Raw genomic sequence first — 25,815 nt, forward strand, 5'->3', positions numbered from 1 at the left:
GGGGCGAGCAGGCAGGATGCAGGTGTCCCCAGACCGCTTCCAGGCACCCTCGTCCGGGCGTTCCCCGGGAGCAGCCGTCATTCAGTCCTTAGTCTTGTATTAGAAAGGCCTGGGCAGAGCTGGCTCACAAACCACGCCGATACAGTAAGGCAACAAGGATCTGGTGCAGTCAGGGGCACGAGAAGATTTTTCAAGAGCAGAGAGTCAGCTTCATACTCAGATGCGAGCTCCTAAGGCAGATGTGATTCCCCATGAGAGACGGGCAGCAAATTTGGGGTTGGGGTCTCTGGCAAAACCACTGCCAGGAGGGAAGCACCATCAGCTGCCCCATTCAGAGGTTCTCTGAGATTAAAAATACATCGTCGATTGTTCTGAAGAAATGTTAGAGGAATTTCAGTTCCTGAGACCTTAGAGAAACGTTTAAGTCACAACTCAACTTATTATTAAACTTTGTTGTTCATATCTTTTATTTTTCTCTGAGAAAAAGAGATCATGAAAGATACTCATTTCCTGTTTGATCTTTGTTTTGTTTTTAAATGATCAGCCCCATCAAGTTAAGGAAATTAGGAGGTCTGTTCACTCATCTGTGCATCTGGTCTGTTGGGTTTTTTGTTTGGTTTCTTTAATAATTTTCCTCATCAAACCCGTATCCTCTGGGTCTGTCTGGTAACTCTAACCTCACCAGCAGCCTTGAGTACCCCCAGCCTGCCTCCCTGCCCTCAGTGAGCTGAGCACACAAAGCCGCCCACTGGCAAAAAACTCAGGGGAGGGAACCTGCCAGGGGCTGGTGATGCCGTAGGCTGCCGACAGCGCCTGAGTGTCCTTAGCCAGCTCGGGTCTCCCCCTGCTCAGAGTGAGGCATGCAGGTGGCTGACTCAGGACACCCTGCTTAGAAGTTGGGCTCGGACTGCAGGCATTTAAAGAGGTTCTTGCCCTGCGGTGTGATGGCTGCTGGAACAGAGGCGTGAAGGAGCGAGGAGAGGGGCCTTCGAGTCACATCTTGAAGGATGGAGAAGAGGAAGCGTGAGAGCGCGGAGCCCTGGGAGGGGCAGGCGGGCGGGCAGCAGAGTGAGGCAGGAAGCTGGGGGTGGACACGTGCCCAGGCGAGGGACTGACTGTGACCCCAGGGGCGGGAGGGGCTCACAACGGAGGATTTGAGCAGGACAGGGGTGGATTCGAGTGTGGCCGGAGGACAGCCGGAGCCCGGCGGGACCACCGACCGAGCTGAGGACAGTCCCTGGTACAGGGACCCGGGGGAGGTCCTCCAGGCAGGGTCACTTCAGAGAGAAGAAACTCCCTTCCAGCCCCCAGCCAGCTCTGCATCCCTGCTCCATGATGCACTGCGTGGTCCCCAGGGCTCCCTCCTGTGACACCCTGAGACCACAGCCAGGGGCTCTGGCCTCCCCACCACGGCGAGGCCGTCTCCACCGCCACCTGGTCGTGAAGTGCCGGTCCTCTTGTGAGAGCAGGCTTCCTAGAGCGGCCACTGCCTGGAGCCAGCACCCTGTTCCTTCTCCACGCAGCAGTTGATTCATTCGTTCCCGAAATAAAAAATAATTGATTCCAGCTGTTGGAACGAAGTCCTGGTCCAAGCAATAGCAGAACGATAGGCTTCCCGGCCCAAAATGTCTCCAGCGGTGAGAGGAGTTGGTTTCTAGTCATTTTCAGCCCCCAGTGAACTTGTGCCAAGAACAGCCAGTCCTGTGTCGAGTAACCCTTGAAAGGGGATGGGATTGTTTTTCTCTCATCTATTGACACTGGTCACATAAACTTCAGGATCAAAACTAAAGTTGAAAACTTATGTGTTAGAACTTTTTTTTTTTTTGGCAGACACCTGAACTATTTAAAAGTAAACTTTAAAAAAAACTAAGTTGTCAAAACTAATAGTGCTGCATGGAAAATTACTGTGGTCTGCGCTGAAAACGAGACCTCCCCAGGACGCGGGCCTGCTCGCCTCTGTTCCTCGTAGCTTTGCCGTAAATTACACAGGGGGCACCCCCGTCTTGGCAGAAGTGGTGGAAAAGGCCAGGAGGGGCCTTGACCACCCAGAAGGGGGCTGCAGAAGTCAGCCTGTTGTTTTCCCCAGGGAGTCATAGGCGCCCCAGCCCCTTTACTGGCTGAAGGTGGTACGGATAGGGGCCAGCCCACGAGGTCTCAGTAGACGACTCGCCTCCAGGGATGTCCCACTTTGTCCTTAAGGGGGCGCTGGGAAATGTCACTGCATACTCCTCGAGAATTAGAGCAACTGTTGGTGGCATTCTTTTGATTTCTGGATCCAACTAGAGATTGATTTATTAATTTTGAACACCAAAAACATCTTGTATTGGGATACAGCCAGGTAACAATGTGGTGGTAGTTTCAGGTGGACAGCAAAGAGACTCAGCCACGCATATGCATGCGTTCTCTCCGAAACCCCCTCCCATCCAGGCTGGCACAGCACGTTGAGCAGCGTTCCCTGTGCTAGACAGCAGGTCCTTGTTGGTTATCCATTTTAAATACAGCAGTGTGTACATGTCCATCCCAAATGCCCTAACTGTCCGTCCCCCGCCCCCCACCCTGCTCGGCAAGCATAACCAGTTAGAGATGTTAATTTGGCTCCTGTTGCATCTCAGCTGAGAAGAGCAGGCCATCTCTGTGGCACGGAGAGGTTGAGGTTGCTGGCGACATGTTGGGCCAAGCAGAGCATGGTGCTCGGTGTACCTGAGACAGTGTGGGTGTTGGGGGGCCCCCTTGTCCTCCAGGGCCTGTGGAAGAAGCCTGCCTTTCATGACGAGACTGCAATAGTCCTCTGCATCACCTCCTGGCAGCCTTCCTGTCTGCCATCTTACGCCTTTCCCCTTAGCGTGATCAGAAGCCGAGAAACACTGTGACCAAGAGTTATTTTGTGGAATGTGTTGCTGTAGTCCTGCTTCCCAACTTTTAAAGTATTTTATTCTTAAAGACCTTGCCTTGTGGGATCCATCTTTCCAGCACTGAGTGCTCAGACCTTCTCAGAGCAGGGTATTGGTGATCGATCCCATTTCAAAATGCCTCTAAAGAATCTAGTGGCCAGATGTGGACCCTGCAGAGGTGTCAGACCCTGGCCTGGGAGGAGCGTGATAAAGCGCCGTGTGGGTGGGCTGCTGGGTTATCGTCTGGTCGCGCACCCTGGAGGGGCTTCCTTGCCCACTGACCATGGTTCTCTCTCCTCTCGCCGCTCTGCAGAGGTTCAAGCAGTCCTGTTGACTGACATCTTGGTCTTCCTTCAAGAAAAAGACCAGAAGTACGTCTTTGCATCATTGGTAAGCTGAACCGCTCATCTGTGCTGTTTGTAATTAACAGTATTCACAACCGTGAGGGTAGGTGGTGAGTGTTGCAGTTTTCTGTCCACCTTCCTCCCCTCCAGTTATGTTTCTGCTCCCTCAGAATCCTTCTGAGAGCCTTCGGCATTTGATCCAAAAAGAAATCTGTCGTTGCAGTATTTCTCATGTATTATGTCTTACAAATCGTTCCCCCTTATAACCTTGCCAACCAGAGTCTGACAAAAACCAGAAAGGACTCGAACCTTGATAGCCTTAAATTTTTGTTTCTTTTTTGGAAATCATTTCCTGTGGGATAAAATGTGAGTGAAATAACGAGCTATTTGGTTTTTCTCCTAAATCTGCCATCGTTTGTTAAGCCATATGCTTTTGGGGGCGGGGCGGGGAGAGAGAGAAACAAGATATCATGTATTAACCCACATGTTTGGAATCTAGAAGAATGGCACGATGAACCTGTCTCAGGACAGGAAGAGAGACACAGATGTAGAAAGCGGACCTGTGGACACAGCAAGGGGAGGAGAGGGTGGGCTGTGTGGAGAGCGCGGCACTGGCCTATACCCACTGCCCCGTGCAAGCCATAGGCTCCTCAAGGGCGTCTAGTCCTCCCTGAGATGGAAGCTGTCTCAAGAGTTGGGTTGTCGCGTCCACGTCTTTCTAGCTGTGCTCTCCCCACTTTCCAGGACCAGAAATCGACAGTGATCTCTCTGAAGAAGCTGATTGTGAGGGAAGTAGCGCATGAGGAGAAAGGCTTGTTCCTCATCAGTATGGGGATAAAGGACCCTGAGATGGTGGAAGTCCACGCCAGCTCCAAGGAGGAGCGCAACAGCTGGATTCAGATCATCCAGGACACGATCAACACCCTGTGAGTCTCACCCCGCCCTCCGGGATCACTTGATGGACGGGCCGCCATCGGGGTAACGGGCCTGTGAATAACGCGATGTTCTGTTGCGGTCGTGTCAGGAACCGAGATGAAGATGAAGGAATTCCTAGTGAGAACGAGGAAGAAAAGAAGATGTTGGACACCAAGGCCCGGGAGTTAAAAGGTGAAGCTGGTGGCAGCGGCCCAAGGGCCTGTTAGGGAAGTGGGGTGCGGGGAGAAGGGGGTGCAGTCACACGATGGGGGGTGCGGGGAGAAGGGTGCACAGTCACACAGAACCCCTGCAGATTTTCAGTTGATTCCAGAGCTAGCCGGATGGGCACGAACCAGGGAGGGGGATAGCTCGTCACAAAAGAGAAACCAGGTCTGAGCCGACGCAGGTCCTGCAGGAACACCCTGTGCTGTGAGCATGGCCCGTGGGAACGTGTCTGACACTAGATCATGGGGATGTTGGTTCTCTGACTCCAAAGTGTCCATGGGCCCTGGTGACAGTCTCGGTACTATGTAACGGAAGAAGTTGCTGGAATTCACAGGCACATCTAAGATTAAAACAGGAAGGAGAGAAAGGTGCTTGAGGGAAGGAATTTCCCAGTTAATCCGTTTATCGGTCACCCCCGCCACGGTGCCCTGAGTTCCAAGTGTGTTCGGGGCGAAGTCTGCTTCCAGGTGCAGTTTGACCACTGTCTGTCGAGGCCTGCTGTCTCGTGTGGTCTTGTCTCCACCCCTGCAAGGCTGTACTCAAAGCAGGTGAGAAAGCTGGGCCCACGACGGCGGAGGCGCAGGGCCTCACACCCCGCTCCCTGCAGAGCCAGGTTCGGCTCTGTCTGCTGAGCTGTTCGTGCGTCTTCCCCTTTGGCGCTACTGAGTGTTCTAAAAGAAGTATGTGTTGTGCTCTGGAAAGAAGTAAGGCCAAGAGTCAAGTACATGTAGGCTCCCGAGGAGTTCAGTTCATTCTCTTTCAACAGTGAGAGGAAAAAAAAAAAAAATGATGAGCAGATTTAGACTGGAGCCAGTGTCTCATTGTTATCTCTTCCTGTGAGTAGGATGGCAGAGATGAGAACCACTCGCTTTTTAATTGAAGGATGATTGCTTTACAGTATCGTGTTGGTTTTCTGCCATGTACATGAGCATGAAGGGAACATTCTTCTCTTCACATGCCTGAGGCACCTGGCCAGCCACAGTGCTCGGTGCTGGGGGTGCAGTGATTCCTGAACCGGAGTCCCTGCCGTGAGGAGGACCTACATAGATGGCGGGCCCTGTGGGCCACAGGCATGTAGAGAGTGTATGGGACCTGGGAATCTTGCCTGTAGTCGGTCTCACGAGAAACTGACACGTGAAGCTACATCTGAAAAAAGGGAAAAAACACCAACTCAGCAGATGAAGAACAGGTGCAAAATGAAAAAGGAGTGAAGGTCTAGTGTGTCTGGGAGTCAGGGCTGAGTGATGGGAGACGAAGCCTGGAAGCCACCACATGTTGAAGTTCAAGCAGGGAATGATAGTTTTTTAGCAAAATGTAAGCAAGTTTTTTTGGAGAAGGCAGGGGCACCCCACTCTAGTACTCTGGCCTGGAAAATCCCATGGATGGAGGAGCCTGGTGGGCTGCAGTCCATGGGGTTGCTAAGAGTCGGACACGACTGAGTGACTTCACTTTGACCTTTCACTTTCATGCATTGGAGAAGGAAATGGCAACCCACTCCAGTGTTCTTGCCTGGAGAATCCCAGGGACGGGGGAGCCTGGTGGGCTGCCATCTATGAGGTCATACAGAATCAGACACAACTGAAGAGACTTAGCAGCAGCAGCAGCAGCAGCAAGCAAGTTTTTTAAATCGGTATTGATGCCAGTTGGGAGAATTGCTTGCAGGCGCTGGGAGAGCCCACTAGGAGTGGGAACACCAAGTGGGGGACTTTGGATAAGTTGGGTGAGAAGTGGGCTGGAGGCGAGTGAGAGATGAGGAACCACTGGGGGTGGTGGGACAGAATGTGGAGAGAAGTCTCCCCCTGGTTTCCAGCCTGGGTAACCGGGGGGTGAAGGTGCTGTTGACGGAGGAAGAGGCCAGGGCTCCAGGGAGGAGGTGGATGGGGTGGTGGGCGGAAGCGGAGAACAGAGGCTTCTGATCTGCAGAGAACTAGGCGTCTAAGTGGAGGTGCCACTTGACAATGAGACTCAGCAGTCTGGTGCCCAAAAAGTGAGTAGGACTTGGGTGTCTTGTGTGAGTTAATGGGCTTCCCTGGTGAATCAGACAGTAGAGAATCTGCCTGCAATGTGGAAGAGTCAGGTTTCAGTCGGGAAGATCCCCTGGAGAAGAGAATGCAGCCCACTCCAGTAGAATCCTGTGGACAGAGGAGCCTGGCAGGCTACAGTCCATGGAGTCGCAGAGAGTCAGCCACGACTGAGCGACTTAACACTTTGAGTTATCAGCACATGAGAAGTAACTGAAGCCATGGGAGTGGATGAGATCCCTGAGAAGGAAGTGTGTAAGGTGTGGAAGGCAGTCCAGGGGGAGCCGGGGGACCAAGTGCAGGTCTGTAACGTGCCAGAGAAAGAGTGGGAGGAAGAGAGCCAGCCTAGCAATGACTGAGGGCCCGGGTGGGCAACAGGTTTACATGTCGCTGGAGAAGAGGAGATGGAAGACTTGGTTGGATGCAGGTGTGAAAGATCCCCTTGGAGAGAGCAGATGCAGCGACGGACAGAGCCGGAGAAGAGTACAGGGGCTGAGGAATCAGCAGGGCGATGGGAGAGTGGGGCACAGCGCACACTTGTTACATTGGAAATTCTCAGGTTTGCCTCAAAAGACCCGGGATAGTTTTCCAAGTAGACATGACGGATAAAAAATCTGATACTGCCCTCAGGATGAAACAGGAAGCAGGCGTGGGGGAAGCTGCATTCCTTGTTGTCCCGGGCGTTGCCACGAGGTGGCGCGCGTGTCTCAGTCATCGCCTCTCGCTGACCTGTCAGATGACCAGATCCCTTTTCCAAATGCCCACAGAGCAACTTCAGCAAAAGGACCAGCAGATCCTGCTCCTCCTGGAAGAGAAGGAGATGATTTTCCGGGACATGACTGAGTGCAGCACACTTTTGCCAGAGGACTGCTCCCCAACCCACAGCTGTAGAACCCTCTTCCGCTCCAACACAGAAGAGGCTCTCAAAGGAGGACCTTTAATGAAAAGTGCAATAAATGAAGGTAATTTACATTCAGCATCGCTTACCCCCCCCCTCCCCCCCCCGCCCACAGTGGTTTGCATGTTAGCATTATCTACCATTGAGCACTTTTTTTCGTTGTAAAAGGAAACACAAAACACAGAAAACAACTCAAAACATGTTTTGCTTTAGTAGGTTATTTATCAGGTGAGCATCCTTATAACTATTTCCCAGGTCCAGAAATAAAAATGTGGCCAGACCCCTAAAAGCCTTTCTGCATCTCCTATCCCCGTCACAGCTCTCTCCCTCCCTCCTACAAGCCATAGGTATTATGACTTCTAGAGTAATTCCTTAGGTTTCTTTATGCTTTTATGTGGCCATGTAAAATCATATATGTGGTTTTAGGCATGTTTATAGACGCTGTGATTTAGTTGTGTCTGTGGTTTTTGATACTCATTTTTAAGGTTCTTTATTTACAGTCCTCCACCCGCCCCACTATCCCTTCTTTTCCACACAGCTTATCCGTGAGCTTTTTGGCCTACAAGTTTCTCTTTTTTGGACTTCATTCATGCAGCGGTTCTGTTCTTCTGCCTTCTGGTTCCTTCAGAAGGTGCTCTTGGGGGGTTGGGGGCTCAGTTGCTCAAAGGTGAAACGCCTTTGGCAAGCTGAGTTCCCGTAGTGTTTCATCTGGAGACACAAGCTGTCTTTTTTATTATTTTTTGTAACATGTAGGAGAAGCACGATAAAAGGATAAATCTTTTTCCCCCTATTATTTACCAGTTTTCAAAATAGTGAACTGACTTATGGTCATTCTCTGAAAATGACCAGTACTTTTAAAATATTATTATAGACTCATTGATTTAAATATATCTGATGGGCTTTGAGCCATTGCACTTCTTATCGTTATTGGAAAAGTCTAAAAGGGCCTCCCTCTCTGCCAGCGTGCACCTTTTCGTGTTGCCTCTGAACACTTTTGACATGACCCCAGCGGTGTTGAGAGCCGCTGTTTGTTAAAATGTTCGGGCTCGTCTTGTTTTCTGCACATGTCTGGCATTAGCCTTTCTCTGAGAAGCTGTGGTTTCTTCTAGTGGGAAATGATGTCTCAAGACCATTGTCTAGGTGCTGGGGGTGGTTGTCACTGCTGGGGTTTTCACTGTTGGTAGGTTGGGCCTTTTCAGGGGACCTCTTGGGTGGAAATGTGTATGGGGGGTGGTAATGAATTACACCGATATGTATTCAGTTCACTTGTGAGCTGCAGTGTTTTACTTGCGTGCTCAGTTGTGTCTGACTCTGTGACCCCGTGGAGTGTAGGCCTCCAGGCCCCCTGTCTATGGGATTACCCTGGCAAGAATACTAGAGTGGGTTGCTGCTTCCTCCTTCATGGGGTCTTCCCAACCCGGGGATCGAACCTATGTCTCCTACAATGGCAGGTGGATTCTTTACCACTGAGCCACCTGGGAAGCCCTGTTTTTACTTAATCTCGTCTGTAATACACCTGTATCTCTTTTCTTCCATACACTGAATCCTCATTCTTAAGGATACATTATAAAGTATCCTTTATTTACCCTAACACACAGGCACTAATACTACTGTCACGAAATAGGACTCTTAAACGCCATGCCGCCCACCCCCGCTTTGATCAATGGTACTTTGTCTACACTGTCAACTTCCAGCCGTTGTGTACGGCACGCTCCCCTTTTCAGACCCGTAGTCTTCATTCTGCAAGAATCAGCACCAGTTCTCATCAGCGTCCCTCCAGTCATCTTGGATGTCTGAACCTTACTCTTTAGTTCCTCTGAAAGATTCATGAGGATAATATTCCCCACGTCCTTATATACTGGTGATAACTTGTGCCTTTATACTAGAAAGTCTGTTCTACTGGATATAAAATCCTCAGATCCCAGTTTCTTCAAGTACCCTAATTCTCAAATGTGTTACTCATTTTTCTCTGACGTAAAACATTTCAGAGTCCAGTTGTAATTTGATTTCCCCCATATATAAGTCACATGCTCTTTGCCTTGATGCCCAAAGGATTTTTTTCCCCTAAATCCAAGTCATTTTGCTAGAATATGCCTTGGTGATGGTGATTCTGGAATGATGTTCTCAGGTTTACAGCGTTCTGTTTTGATTTATAGTCGCAAACTTTTCAGATTTCAGAGATGTGTTCTTACAGCTCTTAGTGTCTTTGCTGTGCACTGGCTTTGATTTTCTTCCTCAAGAACTCCCACTGTCCATATTACTGGATCACCTTTGCCTGTCTTCAGCACTTCTTGCTTTCCCAGAGTGCTTTTTTTATATCTTCATCTTTTTAACATGTAAATGTATCCTTTCAGCTTCTGTTCTCTTAACTCATTTTCTGTTGGGTTTACTTGCTCTCAGAGTCTAGTTTAGATTTCAGAAAGGGGTATTTTTTCCCTTTTGTTTCCAATTATTTGAGTTTTGCCGCCTCCCTTCTGTGTCTCTCCATTCTGACTAGGGTCTTCCACATCTTGAGTTTTGGGGGTTTTTTTACCTTGTTAGCACACTTACTTTACGGACATGTCCTTCTGATGTGCTTGTATTATGTATACGGCAGCTGCACCCCTTTTTCTTTCTCTCTCTCTTTTCTTAACTTTGTGTGGGATTTGACTTTGATATTTTTCTGTCGCTCATTTTCGTGTAAAAATTCCAATCCCAAAGAAAGGTAATGCCAAATGATGTTCAAACTACTGTACAACTGCCCTCAGCTCACACACTAGCCAAAGTCATGCTCAAAATTCTCCAAGTCAGGCTTCAGTAGTACGTGAACCATAAACTTCCAGATGTTCAAGCCGGTTTTAGAAAAGGCAGAGGAAACAGAGATCAAACTGCCAACATCTGTTGGATCATAGAAAAAGCAAGAGAGTTCCAGAAAAACATATACTTCTGCTTTATTGACCACACCAAAGCCTTGGACTGTATGGATCACAACAAACTGTGGAAAATTCTTAAAGAGATGGGAGTACCAGACCACCTGACCTGCCTCCGGAGAAATCTGTATGCAGATCAAGAAGCAACAGTTAGAACTGGACATAGAACAATGGACTGGTTCCAAATAGGAAAAGGAGTTCGTCAAGGCTGTATATTGTCACCCTGTTTATTTAACTTATATGCAGAGTACATCATGTGAGACACTGGGCTGGAGGAAGCACAAGCTGGAATCAAGATTGTCAGCAGAAATATCAATAACCTCAGATATGCAGGTGATACCACCCTCATGGCAGAAAGTGAAGAGGAACTAAAGAGCCCCTTGATGAAAGTGAAAGAGGAGAGTGAAAAAATTGGCTTAAAGCTCAACATTCAGAAAATGAAGATCATGGCATCCAGTCCCATACCTTCATGGGAAATAGATGGGGAAACAGTGGAAACAGTGTCAAACTTTATTTTCTTGGGCTCCAAAATCACCGTATATGGTGACTGCAGCCATGAAATGAAATGACGCTTGCTCCTTGGAAGAAAAGCTATGACCAACCTAGACAGCATGTTAAAAAGCAGAGACATTACTTTGCCAACAAAGGTCCATCTAGTCAAAACTGTGGTTTTTCCAGTGGTCATGTATGGATGTGAGAGCTGGACCATAAAGAAAACTGAGTACCAAAGAATTGATGCTTTTGAACTGTGGTGTTAGAGAAGACTCTTGAGAGTCCCTTGGACTGCAAGGAGATCAGACCAGTCCATCCTAAAGGAAATCAGTCCTGAATATTCATTGGAAGGACTAATGCTGAAGCTGAAACTCCAATGCTTTGGCCACCTGATGTGAAGAACTGACTCACTGGGAAAGACCCTGATGCTGGGAGGGATTGGGGGCAGGAGGAGAAGGGGACAACAAGGATGAGATGGTTGGATGACATCACTGACTCGATGGACTTGAGTTTGAGCAAACTCCGGGAGTTGGTGATGGACAGGGAAGCCTGGCATGCTGCAGTTCATGGGGTCGCAAAGAGTCAGACTGAACTGAGCTGAAACTTTTAGGCTCAGACAGGTTTTTTCACTTCACTGGCCTCTTCTGTTGTTTTCCTGCAGTGTTTTTAGAAGATGACAGTGGCTCTCCTTAGGAGATTCCTGGCCTCTTTTCTCCTCCTTTTTCCACACGGACCTTCTTTTTCCTTCATCTCTGTTGCATCTCTCCTGCTCAATTTCTATTCCACGTTCAGCTCTTTCTCCTTTCTGTGGGACACTACTGCTCTAGAAGAGAACCGTGGCTGGTCAGGTTTGATAATTCAGATGCTCAGACTTCCCTATCCCCCTGACGTCACTACGGGAGGGGCAGAAAGCCTGCACTTTCCACTGCTGTTCTCAAATTGGCACATCTCACTTCCTGGAGATTTCTTTTTGGCTACTTCTGGTCTGACTGCAGGAGCCGTGCTCCTTCCAGTAAATTACTCTGCCTTCCCTGTATTGTGCTCACTCAGTTGTGTCCGACTCTTCGTGACCTTTTGGACTACAGCCTGCCAGGCTCCTCTGTCATGGGGTTTTTCAGGCAAGGATACTGAAGTGGGTTGCCATTTCCTTCTCCAACTTTCCCTGTAGCCTTTTTACATTTCCTAGATCTCACGTGAATAAGGCTGGAGGTTTAATCTCTGCATTTCCAACAGAATCCAACTACAACACCTGTCCTTAGCTGAGAGCTTTCTCTGAGCAAAGGAAGTCTTGTAGTCAGCTTTGGGCTTTTCTGATCATCTTCACTGTGCATACAGTGTGTTGATCAGGAGGTTTTCCTTTTCACATTGCAAGAGATGTCAGTGTTGTGCGCTTCCTGTCTCCCAGTGGAGATCCTGCAGGGTCTGGTGAGCGGCAGCCTAAGAGGCTCGCTTGGGCAGGTCGTCAGCAGCCCTGCGGAGCAGGAGGGCATGGTCGGCCCCGTGTCCCTGCCCCGGAGAGCGGAGACCTTTGGAGGGTTTGACAGCCATCAGATGAATGCTTCAAAAGGTCAGTGGGGTGGTGGTGGTGGTTTTTAATATAATTGTATTTATTTATTTTTGGCTGTGCTAGGTCTTTGTCCCTGCACGGGCGTTTCTCTAGTTGCGGTGGGCTGGGGCTGCTGCCTGGTTTGGTGTGTGGGTTTCTCACTGTGGTTTCTGCGGAGCACCGGCTCTCGGGTGCACGGGCTCAGTGCCCCGCAGCATGTGGGATCTTCCTGGATCGGGGATGGAACCCGAGTCTGTTGCACTGGCAGGTGGATTCTTGGCAGGGAAGCCCCCAGGTCAGTGGTTTTAAGCTCATGTGCTCTTCTGGGCAGTCCTTCACCATCAGGACGAAAAACCATCTGTACTCAGTGGCTCCATCACCGCTGTCCTGCTCAGACAGGGAAGGTTTTAGTGAGGTCCTAAGTATCCAGCTGCTGGAACTCAAGGACCTCCATCTGTGTTGAGTTCATTTTGAGTAATAAGAGGTTTTCCTAAGATCTCAGCTAAGCTATAGCCAAAGGGGCAATAAGACTGTTTTTTTCCTTTCTGCTCCTAGTTCTTCTGTAGCAGTAAAACTGTTTAATAATCACGTGGCTGCCCTTCTGCTGGCATTACTAAGATTCGGGAGTATTTTGTACCTAAGCTGTGTATGTAGTATTTTCTTGACTAATCTGTTTTGCAACTTGAAAAAAGTACTTGTTTGTTTGTGCAGGAGGTGAGAAGGAGGAGGGAGACGATGGCCAGGACCTTAGGAGGACCGAGTCGGACAGTGGTCTGAAAAAGGTATTTCTTGCTAAGAGACACTGCCTCCCTGCATCCTCCCGGGCCCTTCCTCTAAGCGCATTGTCTTGAAATTAGTCCACTGTGATCGTGTTTTGGACGCCCAGTTTGCTCTTTTAATTTCCTACTTCATCTTGAGAGGAAAGCACGTTTCTAAGCAAACAGCACCGTTCTGAGCCCCATGTTCTTGGCCGTCGGGCCTCTCTGGTTCTGGACATCACGTTCCGGCACACAGCTCCCCCGGCTGGACCGGTTCCACTGAGAGCCTTGTTTAAACACACACCACCCCCACCTGAACTCATTGCAAGGCTTCCGCAACAGTTCAGTGTCACCTCTTCACTGCCCCAATGTAGAAAGAACGAACATGGGACGTCACGGCATAAGTTAGACACACACTGAATATAATTTTTGCCTCAATCTTCATTTTCTTTACATGCACTTTTTTTTATTATTATTTTATAGGGTGGAAATGCTAACCTGGTATTTATGCATAAAAGAAACAGTGAGGTAAGGACACTCTGAGCTCTTTAAAGGAGTATGATTTTGTTGAAGTTCCAAGGTTGAGCCTGTTCATTTCTGCTTTGCCTTGTTGAGCAAACTATGCTGTCGTCGGCCCCAGGGCATCGTCCTGTCGGTTTTTTGCCAGAAAATTGCTGCCTCCTAAACCAGCCTCTGCTCCTCTGTCCTTGAGAAGCCCCTTGCTTTCTTTGAACGTGGGCCACGAAGCGCCCACAGTGGCTTCTCTCCATCCACACACGCTGAGCAGAATTTGTCACCAGCTTGGCTGTAACTTTAACCTGGCACCCAAAGCTGCAGTGTGAAGCGTGACAGAGGAACTTGTGAGTGATTCTGCACTGTGGCTCCAGTTGAGTTTTCTTCTCTGAGCACTGCTTCTGACTCCATATGTCACTCTAAAAGGTAGTCCAGGCGTCCCCTGGCTAGAGACCAGGCTCCCTGCCTTCCGCCGACCCTGCGGGGTAACCCAGGTCTTTCACCGTCTCCCCATCTCCTCGGGTTCCTCTGAGGAGATCCTCTTGAAGGCTCCAAGCTTAGTTGACTCTGCACATGTGACACTGTGCAGCGGGAGCTGGACCCGGGACAGGGAGGGGCGGGGGTCCCTCTCAGGGTGTGCTCTGCGCTTCTCCCTGCTTTTCGTAGAACACCTGAAAATCCCTGAGGGGCTTCGTTTCAGAATGTCAGCTGCAGGGACTCGTTCCTTTTTCCCCTAAAACCCAGGCAGCGGTTTGTCTTCTGTGTTGGCCTGTTAGTCTGCACACTGTGACACCCTGAAGGAACCCCCTTCAGTGAATGAAGTAAACCTGCTTTCACACAGACTGCCCCACTCCTGTGCTGCTTAAAAAGCAGCCCTTTAGTTGTTTTTTCCACTTGCCAACTCCCCCCGCCCCACCCCACGCTGAGTGAGAAGAGTTGGGTAAGAGATCGTAGGCTAGTGGCTTCCAGGCATTCCAGCCCGGACTGCACACTGCGGGTGCTCAGCCAGAGTCAGCTGGCCAGCTGGGACTTCTTCTCTCTGTTAATTAAGAATAAACTTAAATGAGGGGCAAAAAGTATTCTCCAAAGAGCTAAGCCTAATAATTAAGTTTTTGTGTTTTCAAATAACTTAAAAGGAATACATGATCATGGGAGAAGATTGGAAAAACATCCAATAATGTAAAACAGGAAAGCAATAAGTAAATATCCTACCGCTGAGAAATAGATAGCTACTATTATTAAATGTGTGGTGTTCTATCTTCAGCCTTTTCTTCCACAGGACATGTATTTATGTGTCTAAGTTTATGTGAGTGTGAATTGCATAAAAATAGTTTTGCACAGTTTGTTTCAATACTCCCTGGAACTTCATATCCTGCTTTTTTTTCTCTTAACACTCGAGAAGCATTTTCCTGAGACGTTTGTACAAAACATGCTATTTAACAGCTGTATATTATTATGCTAGTTGCCATAATGTAATCTTTCCAATGATCAATTCTTTCTCTGCTTTTTTGCTTTGTAAATGATGCAGCCAAGAGCATCTTCATACTTGTTTTTTTTTTGGCAAAGCTGTGATTATTTCCTCAGCATGCCATCCTCTGCCTAAAAAGGTTACACTGCATTGAACCCTGTCAGTACAAGAGGATTCATCCATTCTCATCATGCTTTCACCAACACTAGGAATTCTTTTTTAATTGACATTTTGTTGGCTTGATAATTTTATTATCAAGTAGTTATTTCTTAATTTTTAATAACTTAATAACTACTTAATAAAGTAGTTATTTCTTAATTTTTGCATTCTTCTGACTTGAAATAAGGTTGAATCATTTTTAATATGTTACATATTCGACCGTTTGTATTTCTTCTTTTGTAAATCGCAGGTTTATGTTCCTTGCCTGTTTTTCTACTAGGATGTTTTTTGCTTACTGATCTGAGAGCCTTTTTTAAATCAAAGATTTTGTTTAACAGTTTGTTTTTGCCTCATTCTGTTCACTGTCTTCTTTGCCAGATTTTTATTATACATTTTTACATAGTAAAAGTTGAAATTTCGTGTGTGTGTTCTTAATTGCTGTCTTTGAAAAGCCTTCCCCGTTTCAAGATGAAAAAACATTCTCATATTTTCTTACAGCTCACTGAATTTTTTTTTCTGTGAGGCTGGATCCCAACTTAAGTTCTTCCAAAGATTTACCCAATTTCCTCAAAATACTTGACTGAATATTCTTATCTTCTCCATTGACTAGAAGTGCTTCTTACACTAAACGTGTGGTTTGCTTCTGAGCTTTCTGTTGGGTTAAACTGGGATGTGTGCCATCTTTGTGCCAGTCATTTTAAATAATTGGAGCTTTAGAATACTTCTCACTGTGCGTAACTTGCCCCCACACACAGTTACGCTTGTTTGATCTTATTTTGCTTCTCTTGGCTACTTGGGCGCTGGCTTACTCTGTGTGGTGCTTTCAGTTTGAAAATGCTTGAGTCGCAGGCCCCTTGCTGTGGGGTAGGGTGGGTTCCTGTCGGGTGACGCACAGGCTGCTGGGGTCTGAGGTGACGGCTTGTTGATTGCTTTTGCAGCAGGTCATCCAGAGCGTCGTCCATCTCCACGAGCTCCTCAGCACTCTGCAGGTATGTGCCTTTTCTCCTTTGTTCCTTCACTTCCTAGTTGAGACGGAGACCAACACGGGTGTGGCTGGCCTGGATCTTGGAGGTTTATACGTTTCTTATGGGTAAATACAGCCCTCAGACAAGAGAGACTGGCTCTCAGGATGAGAAAGGTTCCAAAATGCAGTGGTTAAGATCCCAGGCGGAGGGAATGGCAGCCCACTCCAGTATTCTTGCCTGGAGAACTCCATGAACAAAGGAGGCTGGTGGGCTTAGTCCATGGGGTCACAAAGAGCTGGACATGACTGAGCAACTTAGACTACGCTGCAGAGTCTCACTGATCTTCTAAGACTAGAGTTGCTGAGCAGATGGTGGATGGCAGGTACCCAGAGCACAGTTAACAGCCATGCCCCAGAGCCAGGGGGTGTGGGCCTTCACAGAGGAGATGCTTCCAGTCTGGACGGCCTTTGTAGGTATACGACTTTTTGCACCAGTGGTAAAGAACCCGCCTATCAGTGCAGGAGACGCGAGAGCAGGGTCAATTCCTGAGTCGGGAAGATCCCCAGGAGAAGGGCATGGCAGCCCACTCAGTATTCTTGCCTGGAGAATCCCATGGACAGAGGAGCCTGGCAGACTCCAGTCCATGGAGTTGCAAGGAGTGGGACCTGACTGAGTGCACATTCATACACAGTACCCTCAAATTCGGGTCCCTTCCTTTCTTAAAGATCTAACCAATCCAGTTCATACCTCCTCCCACCTCCAAAGGCACACAGCACCCCAGACAAGGCCACTGACTGCAAAATCGAAGTCTTGGCACCACTGACCTTCCCATTTGGTTGCTGCCCAGGGTTATCCTAGAGTACTTTTCCCAGAGCAGCTTAGAAAGCAGGGGAGGGCTGGAGTCTGGGTGTGGGCGCCATCCACCCTCGAGGCAGGCTAGGCACACAGTCCCCTCTTGTGGGCATTGTTCCCCCTCGTGGGCATTGCCCCCCTGGTGCTCATCACCCCCTGGTGCGCATCGTTCCCCCTCGTGCGTCTCCCCGCAGGGCGTGGTACTGCAGCAGGACAGCTACATCGAGGACCAGAAGCTGCTGCTGAGCGAGCGGGCGCTCACACGGACGGCGTCGCGGCCCAGCTCTCTCATCGAGCAGGAGAAGCAGCGCAGCCTGGAGAAGCAACGCCAGGACCTGGCCAACCTGCAGCGGCAGCAGGCACAGCACCAGGAGGAGAAGCGGCGGCACGAGCGCGAGTGGGAGTCCCGCGAGAGGGCGCTGCAGGAGCGCGAGGCGCGCCTGGCGCAGCGCGAGGACGAGCTGCGGCGCAGCTGCCAGGACCTGGAGCGCGAGCGCGAGGAGCTGCAGCAGCGGAAGGGCGCCTACCAGGGCGATCTGGAGCGCCTGCGCGCCGCCCAGCGGCAGCTCGAGCGCGAGCAGGAGCAGCTCCGACGGGACTCGGAGCGGCTCAGCCAGGTACCGGGCGAGGACCCTCGGAGTCCTGATGACCTCGAGGGCGGGATGTGGGGACACAAAGGGAGGCCCAAAAGGGCGTGGATGTGTGTATATATATGGCTGATTCGCATTGTTATACAGCAGAAACTAACCGCATGGTAAAGCAGTTATCCTCCAATTAAAAAAATTACCCTCCGTGTGCCCAGCATGGAGGAAAGTAGGCAGATAGAATATATAGTATATAAAGGCTGATTTTATTGAATCTGTTTATGCGTCAGCAGAGGCGTAGGTGAGGAAATGAGTCTTTTTCTCCTTTTTGTCTGTAAGGGGTTTAGAAGTGCATGAAGGGTTGTAGTTTGGCCAGGCCACTGAAGGGGGAGTACCTGGCCCTTGGCCGGAGCCTGGCCCATTTAGGCTGGGGTAGCCTCAGTGTCTGTGAGGGTGGCGGTGAGCCATCCAGGATTTGGGGAGCAACCCCTCTGCTCTGTGCCACGTGAGAAATCAGAACCTAAAGGACCTCGTAGCTGAACAGAGACAACTCACTGCAGGCACCAGACACACGGTGCCTGAGCTCACAGAGCAGTAAGGGCTCCGATGCCCGGGTTAGTGAGAGAACGCTTGTGGTGGGGTCAGTGGGCCTCAGCTACAGGGCTGGGCCCATCCCAGCCACAGAGGGGAGAGAGGATATTCTTGCTCGGGGCCGCTCAGACATCTGGGCCCTGCTTCATTCCCGATATGCCTTGCCACTGTGGATGCAGCCTTTTCCTGCAGCCGCTGCTGATTCAGGAAGGCCTTCCATATGTGGGGAGCACACTGACCCCCAGGTTTGTTTCAGTGGTAGTCCCTGGCTATTCTAGAACAGGGAAGCCAGAGCCTCCTGGGTATCCTGATACCCATGTTGCCATTCGTTTGATTGATTGACCTTGAACAGTGAAGGAAAAGCATACTGCCGTCTTCCAGAGGGGGATAGTTAGGCTTCGTGCAGAGGTTTCCAGGTGTGTGGGGAGCACGGGGGCTGGGCCGTGCTTCGTGTGGCCCAAGAATGTGTTCCCCAGGGAAGGCTGCCTGGAGAACACAGAGTCTATCTCTCTAATCTTCGGTTTGACCTTTGACCAGGATCTTGGTGTAAGCACGTGTCTAACCTGAACAGACTTCTCTAATCTCTTAGCAATGAAATAATTATCCACTCATGCATTTAAATCAGTCATCGGATAAGCAGCTCTTCCTGCCTCTCCAGGGGATGGGAATTGTGAGCTGCCTCATCCAAGGTGCTACTCATTCTTTACAGTGCTAATAATAGAAGTAGTCAAGGTATCAAAATGGTCATTTAGCACTTTCATAGATCCTGCAGGGGGTTGGGGGCAGGGAATGGAACTGAGAAGTTCGGGGTCTTTATTTCAAGTTCTCCAGAGTCCAAGGCAGTGAGTGTGCACAGGTCTGACACACCAGCATCCCTAGTGACCTTATGCATCGCCCACTGAGCAGTCACTGAGGACGCTGCCAGTCCCCCAAGTCACATCCCTTCTCTCAACCATGCACAGGTTTCATATCAAAACACCAAGCTGCTGCGGATCCCATCCTTCTCTCCGAACCCTGAGGAGACCCCCTCGCCACCTGCACCTTCAATAGCCAAATCAGGGTCATTGGACTCAGAACTCTCAGTGTCCCCCAAAAGGAACAGCATCTCTCGGACACACAAAGAAAAGGGGCCTTTTCACATGCTGAGTTCAGCCAGCCAGACAAACAAAGCACCAGAGGCTCAGAGCCAGACCCCAGTGTCCACATCCACCCGCCTGTTCGGGTTAACTAAGCCAAAGGAAAAGAAGGAGAAGAAGAAGAAGGGCAAAGGAAGCCGCTCACAGCCCGGGGGTAAGTCACACACCAGGTCTCCTTCAGGCCGCACCGCCCCTGGGGGCTCTGGCAGCACAGGAGGAGTTACAAAGAGGTGCCTGCCTTTCAGGGGCGTAGAAGCTGACCCCCATATGTCTCACCAGACCCACTTGTTCTGCCCATAGGGGACTGTTGGAACTTACTCTGAGAACTGAAATTCAGGGAGCTTTTAGGAACCCACTTTGTGTGGCATGTGTGCAGAGTACGGAGCGCAGGCTCCTTTCTCACGCTTCCTGTCCAGATGAGGAGCAGAAACTCGGTGAATCAGTTACAGGCCTCCCTGCCTTTCGGCCTGGTCCAGTAATAAGTACTTCAATGGAAAGCTGAATTTGTTGCAATCTCAGAAGATACTTAACCAGTCACTAACATTTTTATTTAAAGACACAAGGTGAGATACTTGTATAAAGAAATTTGTACTGTAAAGGAGGATGATTTTTTTTAAAGATTCTGTATATTCATATGCAAGTACTTTCCCTTACCACATAAACATATTTAAACGTAAAAGATGCAAATTGCTTATGTGCTCTTGTAAAGTTTAAGGCTTTACATAACATTTCAAAAAGCAACAGAACTGACGCTGTCTTCTAAAAGACCCAGGAGGAAAAAGAAAAGTAACATACTAATAGGTGCTTGGTGAGCGTTTTCCGAGGGCAGCTTTAATCCTGCAGGAGATATGAGGCAGGTGTTTTTGAGCCCAGACAGCCAGGAACCCTGCAGCTCAGGATTAGCTGACGTTCCCGCCAGCGCAGGGCACACAATCAGACCACACGACACAAGGTTGAGTCCTTCTCATCAGGGTTGGCTCTCCCTTCTGTGCGGGAGGGTGCAGAGAAATCCCTGTTTCCAGGCTTGTCTTCTGTCGAGTTCAAGGATGTATAGACAGAGGACATCATTGAGGACCTCATTCACTGTATCAGTGGAGGGGGCGCCGCAGCAGAAGTCATCACCCACCTGCCCAGCGTCTGTTTGCATCCCGGGGGACTTGTGTTTAGGGAAGAGAGGCCAGAATTTACCAATGAAAAGAGCATTTTTGTCTGAATTTCTCTCTCCCTCTTGGCTTCCTTTTTCCAGATGGCCTCGCGTCGGAGGTGCCCGCGGAGGGGGAAGAGATTATCTGCTGACCGGTCCCGCTGCCGTCCTGCCCGGTGACATCCACCCCCAACATCCTGTGTGCACTTCCCCCCAACTGACGCCCGCGCCCCGCGGCCCTCCCCACTGCCCTGGGGCCTGGGCCCGAGGGACAGATGGTCCTGGGGGTCAGGGTGGGGCAGGAGGCCCGGGATTGCGACCCAACCACTGGCCGGCCCTGCTGAGGTCACATTACAACGAGGATAGTGGCCCCGGAAGTCCAGGCGATGGTTGTGGACATGTCAGGAATGCCTCGAGGCCGAGAGGGTGTTTCCGAATGTGGTCTGAAGCTCTGGCTGCCTTTTGATTTGGGGGAACAGAACCAAAAATCAAACAGCAAGTAGTTTGCGCTTTGTCTGAATGCGTATGGTACCCATCTGTATAGACACGTGGAATACGATGGGACTGTGCGTGAACTGCACCAGACGCCTGGCGGGCTCAGCTCCGCACAAGGGTGTTGACCCCACCACTCGGTGGGTGCACTCCGAGTCTCAGCCGCTGGTCCCCCCAGGCTGTCTCCCGGGAAACCCACCCGTGCATACTTCACCTGCCTCTTCTGCGTGTAGTTCTCATTCAGAAGGGACAGCAAACAGTTGTGAAAACCAGTGAAAGAAGGCTCGATGTCTTTAAAAAGCAAATGATCCTGAAACACCTTGATTTTGGTGTTTCGGTTACTTTGGGGAAAAAAAAAGAAGTCATCAGATCTAAAAGAAATCCTGTATTGGCTTTCCAAGATGTTTGCCCACGGATTCTGGGCACAGAAGAAGTAAGAGAGGCCATCTTCCCGTCACCCCCGCAGAGTGACACTTTCCGGTCATCACTGGCCATTCGCATATGACCATGACCCCCTGGCCATCCCCCTGGGGCCTCGCAGTGGCTCCCCAGGGAAGCCTTTGCTGCCTGTGCCCCCGCCAGGGGAGAGGGTGGCCTCCGGCGCTCCTCTGCCTGCCCTGAGGCCACCTGCCTCTTCCTCCGGGGTGGGGTGACCGCCCTATCCTAGACAACTGGGCGTATGGAGTAGTTCAGACCAGGAGAAGAGCTGGCCCAGAAGGTACGGCCTGGAAGGGTCTCCTTCTGTCGGGAGGCCCGGCACAATTGTGGTTTCTCCAAGTTCTGCAGTCTAAAGTTCTGATGGTTACTGTGCCCTGGCCCTTGAAGATGCTACAAGCGCTGTCCGCTTGTTCTTTTCCTCCTCTCTCCTTTTTCTGTGTTTTCATCTGTATTCCTGGAGGCTCGTCACCAGCCTGCAGGTGCAGAGTGATTCCCCTGAGGCCCCGCACCTGCCGCGCTCGTTACCCCCCTCATTGTGGGGGAGGGGAAGACCCTGGAAAATGCTGTGCTTTCCACGTGGCCTTTGATTCCTGCCTTCGCCGCTCAGGAGCGTGGGTCTTTGAACATAACCTTTTTAAAAACAAACAGGTCTGTACCTTGGTGCTTGTTGATGAGTTGCAAGCTGGCCTTGCAGATGGAGATATCTATCTTTCAGTTTATTTGAAAGAGGTCTGGTTTAAAAGTTTTAGCTTTAGATTTATTTATTTGTGTGCCGGGTGCATGTGTGTGTGTGTCCGTGTGTGTGCGTACGTGCGTGTGTGTTAAGGGTGAACACACCAGCCCAACGGTTTTGACTGTGTCCGGTCAAGCAGCCCACGCTGCATCCTCACTCCTCCAGGTCTGTCAAAGTGCCTTGAAGGCCCAAAGGAAAATTAAGGGTGGGGGGTGAAGTCCCTTTCTTTCCCTCCTCCCACCCCAACCTCATTCTTTGACCAAGAGAGGTCTTCTTCCTGAGAGTTAAAAAAACTCGCCACCCATGGGCTTCATGTGCCTCGTTTTATCACGGCGATTTCTTACCCTTCAGAAAGGCTTTGAGAACCAGCTGATTTTTGACTGAACCTCGATATGCACCCCCTTAACCCTCCGACCAAAGACCCTGAACATCAGAAAGTTAGGTTGCCTCCGCCGCCAGTCCCTACAGCTCCGAGGATGGCCAGCCTGCCATGGCCTTGCTTAGACCCCCAGGGAGCTCAGCGCTCTGTCCTGGTCACTGGTTCGGGGGGCCCACGTCCTCCTCCCGGCGTCTGTGTAGGTCCGACCCCCCCAGCCCTGGGTGCGAAGCCAGGGCTTGGTGCTGGTGGCCGTGCCCTCACACAGGCTCTCCACCAGAGGCGCCCGGACAGAGTTTCCGTCACCACACAGCTGGATTTCAGTTTCAAAGTGTCCTTCGTTCCCACCTGGTGTGAAGTAGCGGTTGCCTCGGCTGTTTGGTGGCAGTTTTCTGAAACGATTAGCCCTCCGCCTGCACCCCACCTGGTCGGGTTGTGGTTGGACGAGTTTCGAATCTGAATCCCAGGACGTCTTCCCCCTGACCCAGACCCGTGCTTCTCCGTGCCTTGGCCCCTTCTCCCCTTCCAGTGTGGGGTTTGGGGAGCCACCTGGGATTGTTGCTGCTCCTGCTTTTGCTTCTGACCTCGAGGCCGCCTCCGCCCTCGAGGCCGCCTCCGCCCTCGAGGCCTGACCTGGTTGCTGAGGTTTCTTTCCTGTGAGAAGGGGCCGCCTCTCAGGGCGACTCAGACTCTGCTCTCTGCAGCGTCCCCAAGCTGGGAAGGCAAGCTTCTCAGCTTAGGGAATCAGGAGCCTGACCTCCCTTGCGTTTAGATTTTGGGGAGCAGATGGAGACACCACCCAGGGTCCCAGAATCGAGTGAGTCACCTGGAAGGAGGCTGCGCCTTCTCTCAGGACTCCCGTCATCTCAGTGGTCGCTATCCTAGTCGGGCGACGTGTGCACTTTAAACGCTCCCCGTGGTTGGCTTCACTCCGCGACAATCAGCTATTGACTGTTTTCTTTGAAAATGGAGAGAGTTAACAACAGCCCAGTTGCTGTCATTCAGCCTTTGCCAACATTCCCCCCTCTACCGCTATGAGAGTGGTCTGTGGGGAGGAACTCCTTAACGAGGTTTTGGTTTTTATTTGGAAAGGTACGAACCTTACCTTTTATCCTCTCACGTCTCAGGGTAATACCACTAAAAGTTGTTCTTTGCAGACATTCTCCTGTTACTTGCTGTCTTCCCGAGCCCCTAGTTGCAGCAGTAGGGAGCACGCACTGTAAGACCCTTGGGGTTTGTTTGTTTGGAGGGTGGGTGTTAGTGTGTCTGGGTTTATAAATAGGCCCCACCTTAACTAAAAGATAGCACCATTAGCCTTAGGGCCAGACCTCCAACCTGGAGGGTGTGGTTCACAGCAGTACTCTAATTCATCCCTCAGACCCCAGAGTTCTGTTTTCCAGAGCCAGTTCTTGCTCCCAAGGATCTGTTGTCAGCTTGGAGCTGTGGTTGTTGATGCAGCATTGATGGGGGGCCCGGTGTGCCCCGCGGACAGCCATGTCCAGGGGCTGGTTGTGAGGGAGAAGTTGGGAGAAACGGACTGGAAAGTGGGCTTCAGCAGCCAAAAGAGGGTGGTTCGGAGGGGACCCCAGCCACTGCTGAGGATTCTGGACATGCTTGGACTGCAGACGCCCAGAAAGAACCCTCTGTGTCGCAGCGGCGGTGGCTAAGGCTTGGCGCCCGCCATCCCACAGCAGGGCCGTGTGACATGCTCACCGGCGGCCCCGGGTCACAGCCCTGCCTGGCGCTGCTGCTCCGGTCGACCCTCAGAGACAAGGAAGAAGGCCAGCGGTTCGTTTGGGTTGGCTTTGTTTTCTTCAGTGTAGTGTAACATTCCTAGTTAACCTGTGCTTTGAAATCTCCTGCCTGCTGGCCAGGTTTTAGGACGAGAAGTCTTTCAGTGCTGCCGTTAAGAGGGAAAAAACAAAAACAACAAAGGCTTCTTTCCATGTACCAGTCGAATTTAATTTGTCAGAAGCTTAGCCGGCCTTGAGTTCCTCCTCCATCTTGCGAAGGTTTAAAGACGGGCAGACCCAGCTGGCTGACGTGTCTCCTGCCGCGGACGGCGGCCGCCTGCTCTGGATCCCCGGGCCGCGCCGGGCCTCTGCTCACCCCGCCCGGACCTCCCCGGGCTCCAGAGCTCTGACGGGCCACCGCGGTCAGCGTTCCGTCTGAGGTTCCCGGCGTGTCACCCCCCTGACGCACAGGACACCCCAGGACATGCAGGAGGCTGGTTCCCAGACACCTGATACCTCTGCTGTCTTTTCGTCGTTTTCAGATGCTAAATGGACATTTCTGTGCTGAATCCTATTAATTAAAAGGGGGTTAAAACCCAGATGCTGTATATTAATTTGTAATTATGTATAAAGTAAAAGCAGTTTTAAACTGTAAAGATTTTTTTTTTCAGTGTGTTTCCTGGAATTTTGCCACAACATACTGGCTTTGTATTTTATTTATCTTCCTTTCTAGTTATCGGCTTCAGACCCTTGTAAAGCCCCCCTCCACCTTCCAAAAAAATAAATAATAATAATAATAAATGTCCTTTAAGTCTCAGTGGTGACTCTGATTTATTCCTGTCCGGGTGAGCCTCCTGGAGTGAGTCCCAGGGAACTCCTGTTCCTGGTGAGAGGCCCGCCCCCTCCCCAGCTGTGAGGGAGCCTTCGACCCAGTGAAGCCTTATTTCTGTATCTTTGGGAAAGACCACCCCGGAGCACAAAGTGGTTCCTGGGGAACTTAAGTCCCCCCGGAGCCCAACCCTAGCTTGGAGGCACCAAGAGTCAGAACCGTTGCCCGTCAGAGAAGTGCGGTGAAAAACGTCCTTGTTACAGATCCTGCTGCTGTAGGTCCTACTGTGTAAAAAAGATGAATGTCAGTTTACCTCCCTGCTGACTTTTTTCCAGCCCGTCCCACCCCCAAACAAGGCAATTGCCAAAAACACGAATTCAGGGAGAAGAATCTCCCTGCATGTAGCTCCGAAGGGATTTACTGGGTCTGATCCTCAGAAACTGCTGGAATGCACGGTAGGAGCTGCTGTACCTAACCCTAACCCGCCTGCAGGCGACTGTGCTGCTCTTCCTGCTCGCTGGCACCTCCTGGAGCCGAGCCTGCCCCCGTCCCCGCGAGAGGCCCCTGGGTGCAGCTGGTCACCAGTGTGATGCGGAAAACAGAATCAGCCTGGATTCGCAGCTCTGTGCTCCCAAGCTTCCCGTCCCTCCCCACACAGCAACAACCAAAAAGGAGAAAGTCCCGCCGGGTTGCCAAGCGCCTTCTCTCATTCGGTGAACTTGGACGCGCCTGGATTTCTAAAGAGTCTTGTAGCCCTGGCAATAGCTGCTGCCCCAGAAGCCAGGGAACAGAGGTCCCTTCTC

General features: G+C 50.6%; 1 protein-coding gene across 16 annotated transcripts in view; it reads left to right on the forward strand.

The window, feature by feature from the left end:
* The window catches only part of AKAP13 (A-kinase anchoring protein 13), a 324,450-nt gene extending 299,450 nt beyond the window's left edge, over nt 1-25,000 (forward strand). For 14 of the 16 annotated variants that reach the window (XM_027522117.1, XM_027522119.1, XM_027522122.1 and 11 more), the window contains 11 exons: nt 3,205-3,281; nt 3,980-4,161; nt 4,260-4,342; nt 7,164-7,358; nt 12,101-12,262; nt 12,953-13,023; nt 13,483-13,527; nt 16,078-16,128; nt 17,151-17,573; nt 19,094-19,421; nt 20,514-25,000. In XM_027522117.1, coding sequence (XP_027377918.1) covers nt 3,205-3,281; nt 3,980-4,161; nt 4,260-4,342; nt 7,164-7,358; nt 12,101-12,262; nt 12,953-13,023; nt 13,483-13,527; nt 16,078-16,128; nt 17,151-17,573; nt 19,094-19,421; nt 20,514-20,563 — 1,667 coding nt within the window. In that variant the 3' untranslated portion in view covers nt 20,564-25,000. The remainder of the gene's footprint in view (nt 1-3,204; nt 3,282-3,979; nt 4,162-4,259; nt 4,343-7,163; nt 7,359-12,100; nt 12,263-12,952; nt 13,024-13,482; nt 13,528-16,077; nt 16,129-17,150; nt 17,574-19,093; nt 19,422-20,513) is intronic. The other 2 variants (XM_027522121.1, XM_027522127.1) reach the window with 2 other exon arrangements.
* Nucleotides 25,001-25,815: the final 815 nt, after the last annotated feature.

Source organism: Bos indicus x Bos taurus, chromosome 21 (assembly GCF_003369695.1).
Source record: "Bos indicus x Bos taurus breed Angus x Brahman F1 hybrid chromosome 21, Bos_hybrid_MaternalHap_v2.0, whole genome shotgun sequence".
Classification (NCBI taxonomy): domain Eukaryota; kingdom Metazoa; phylum Chordata; class Mammalia; order Artiodactyla; family Bovidae; genus Bos; species Bos indicus x Bos taurus.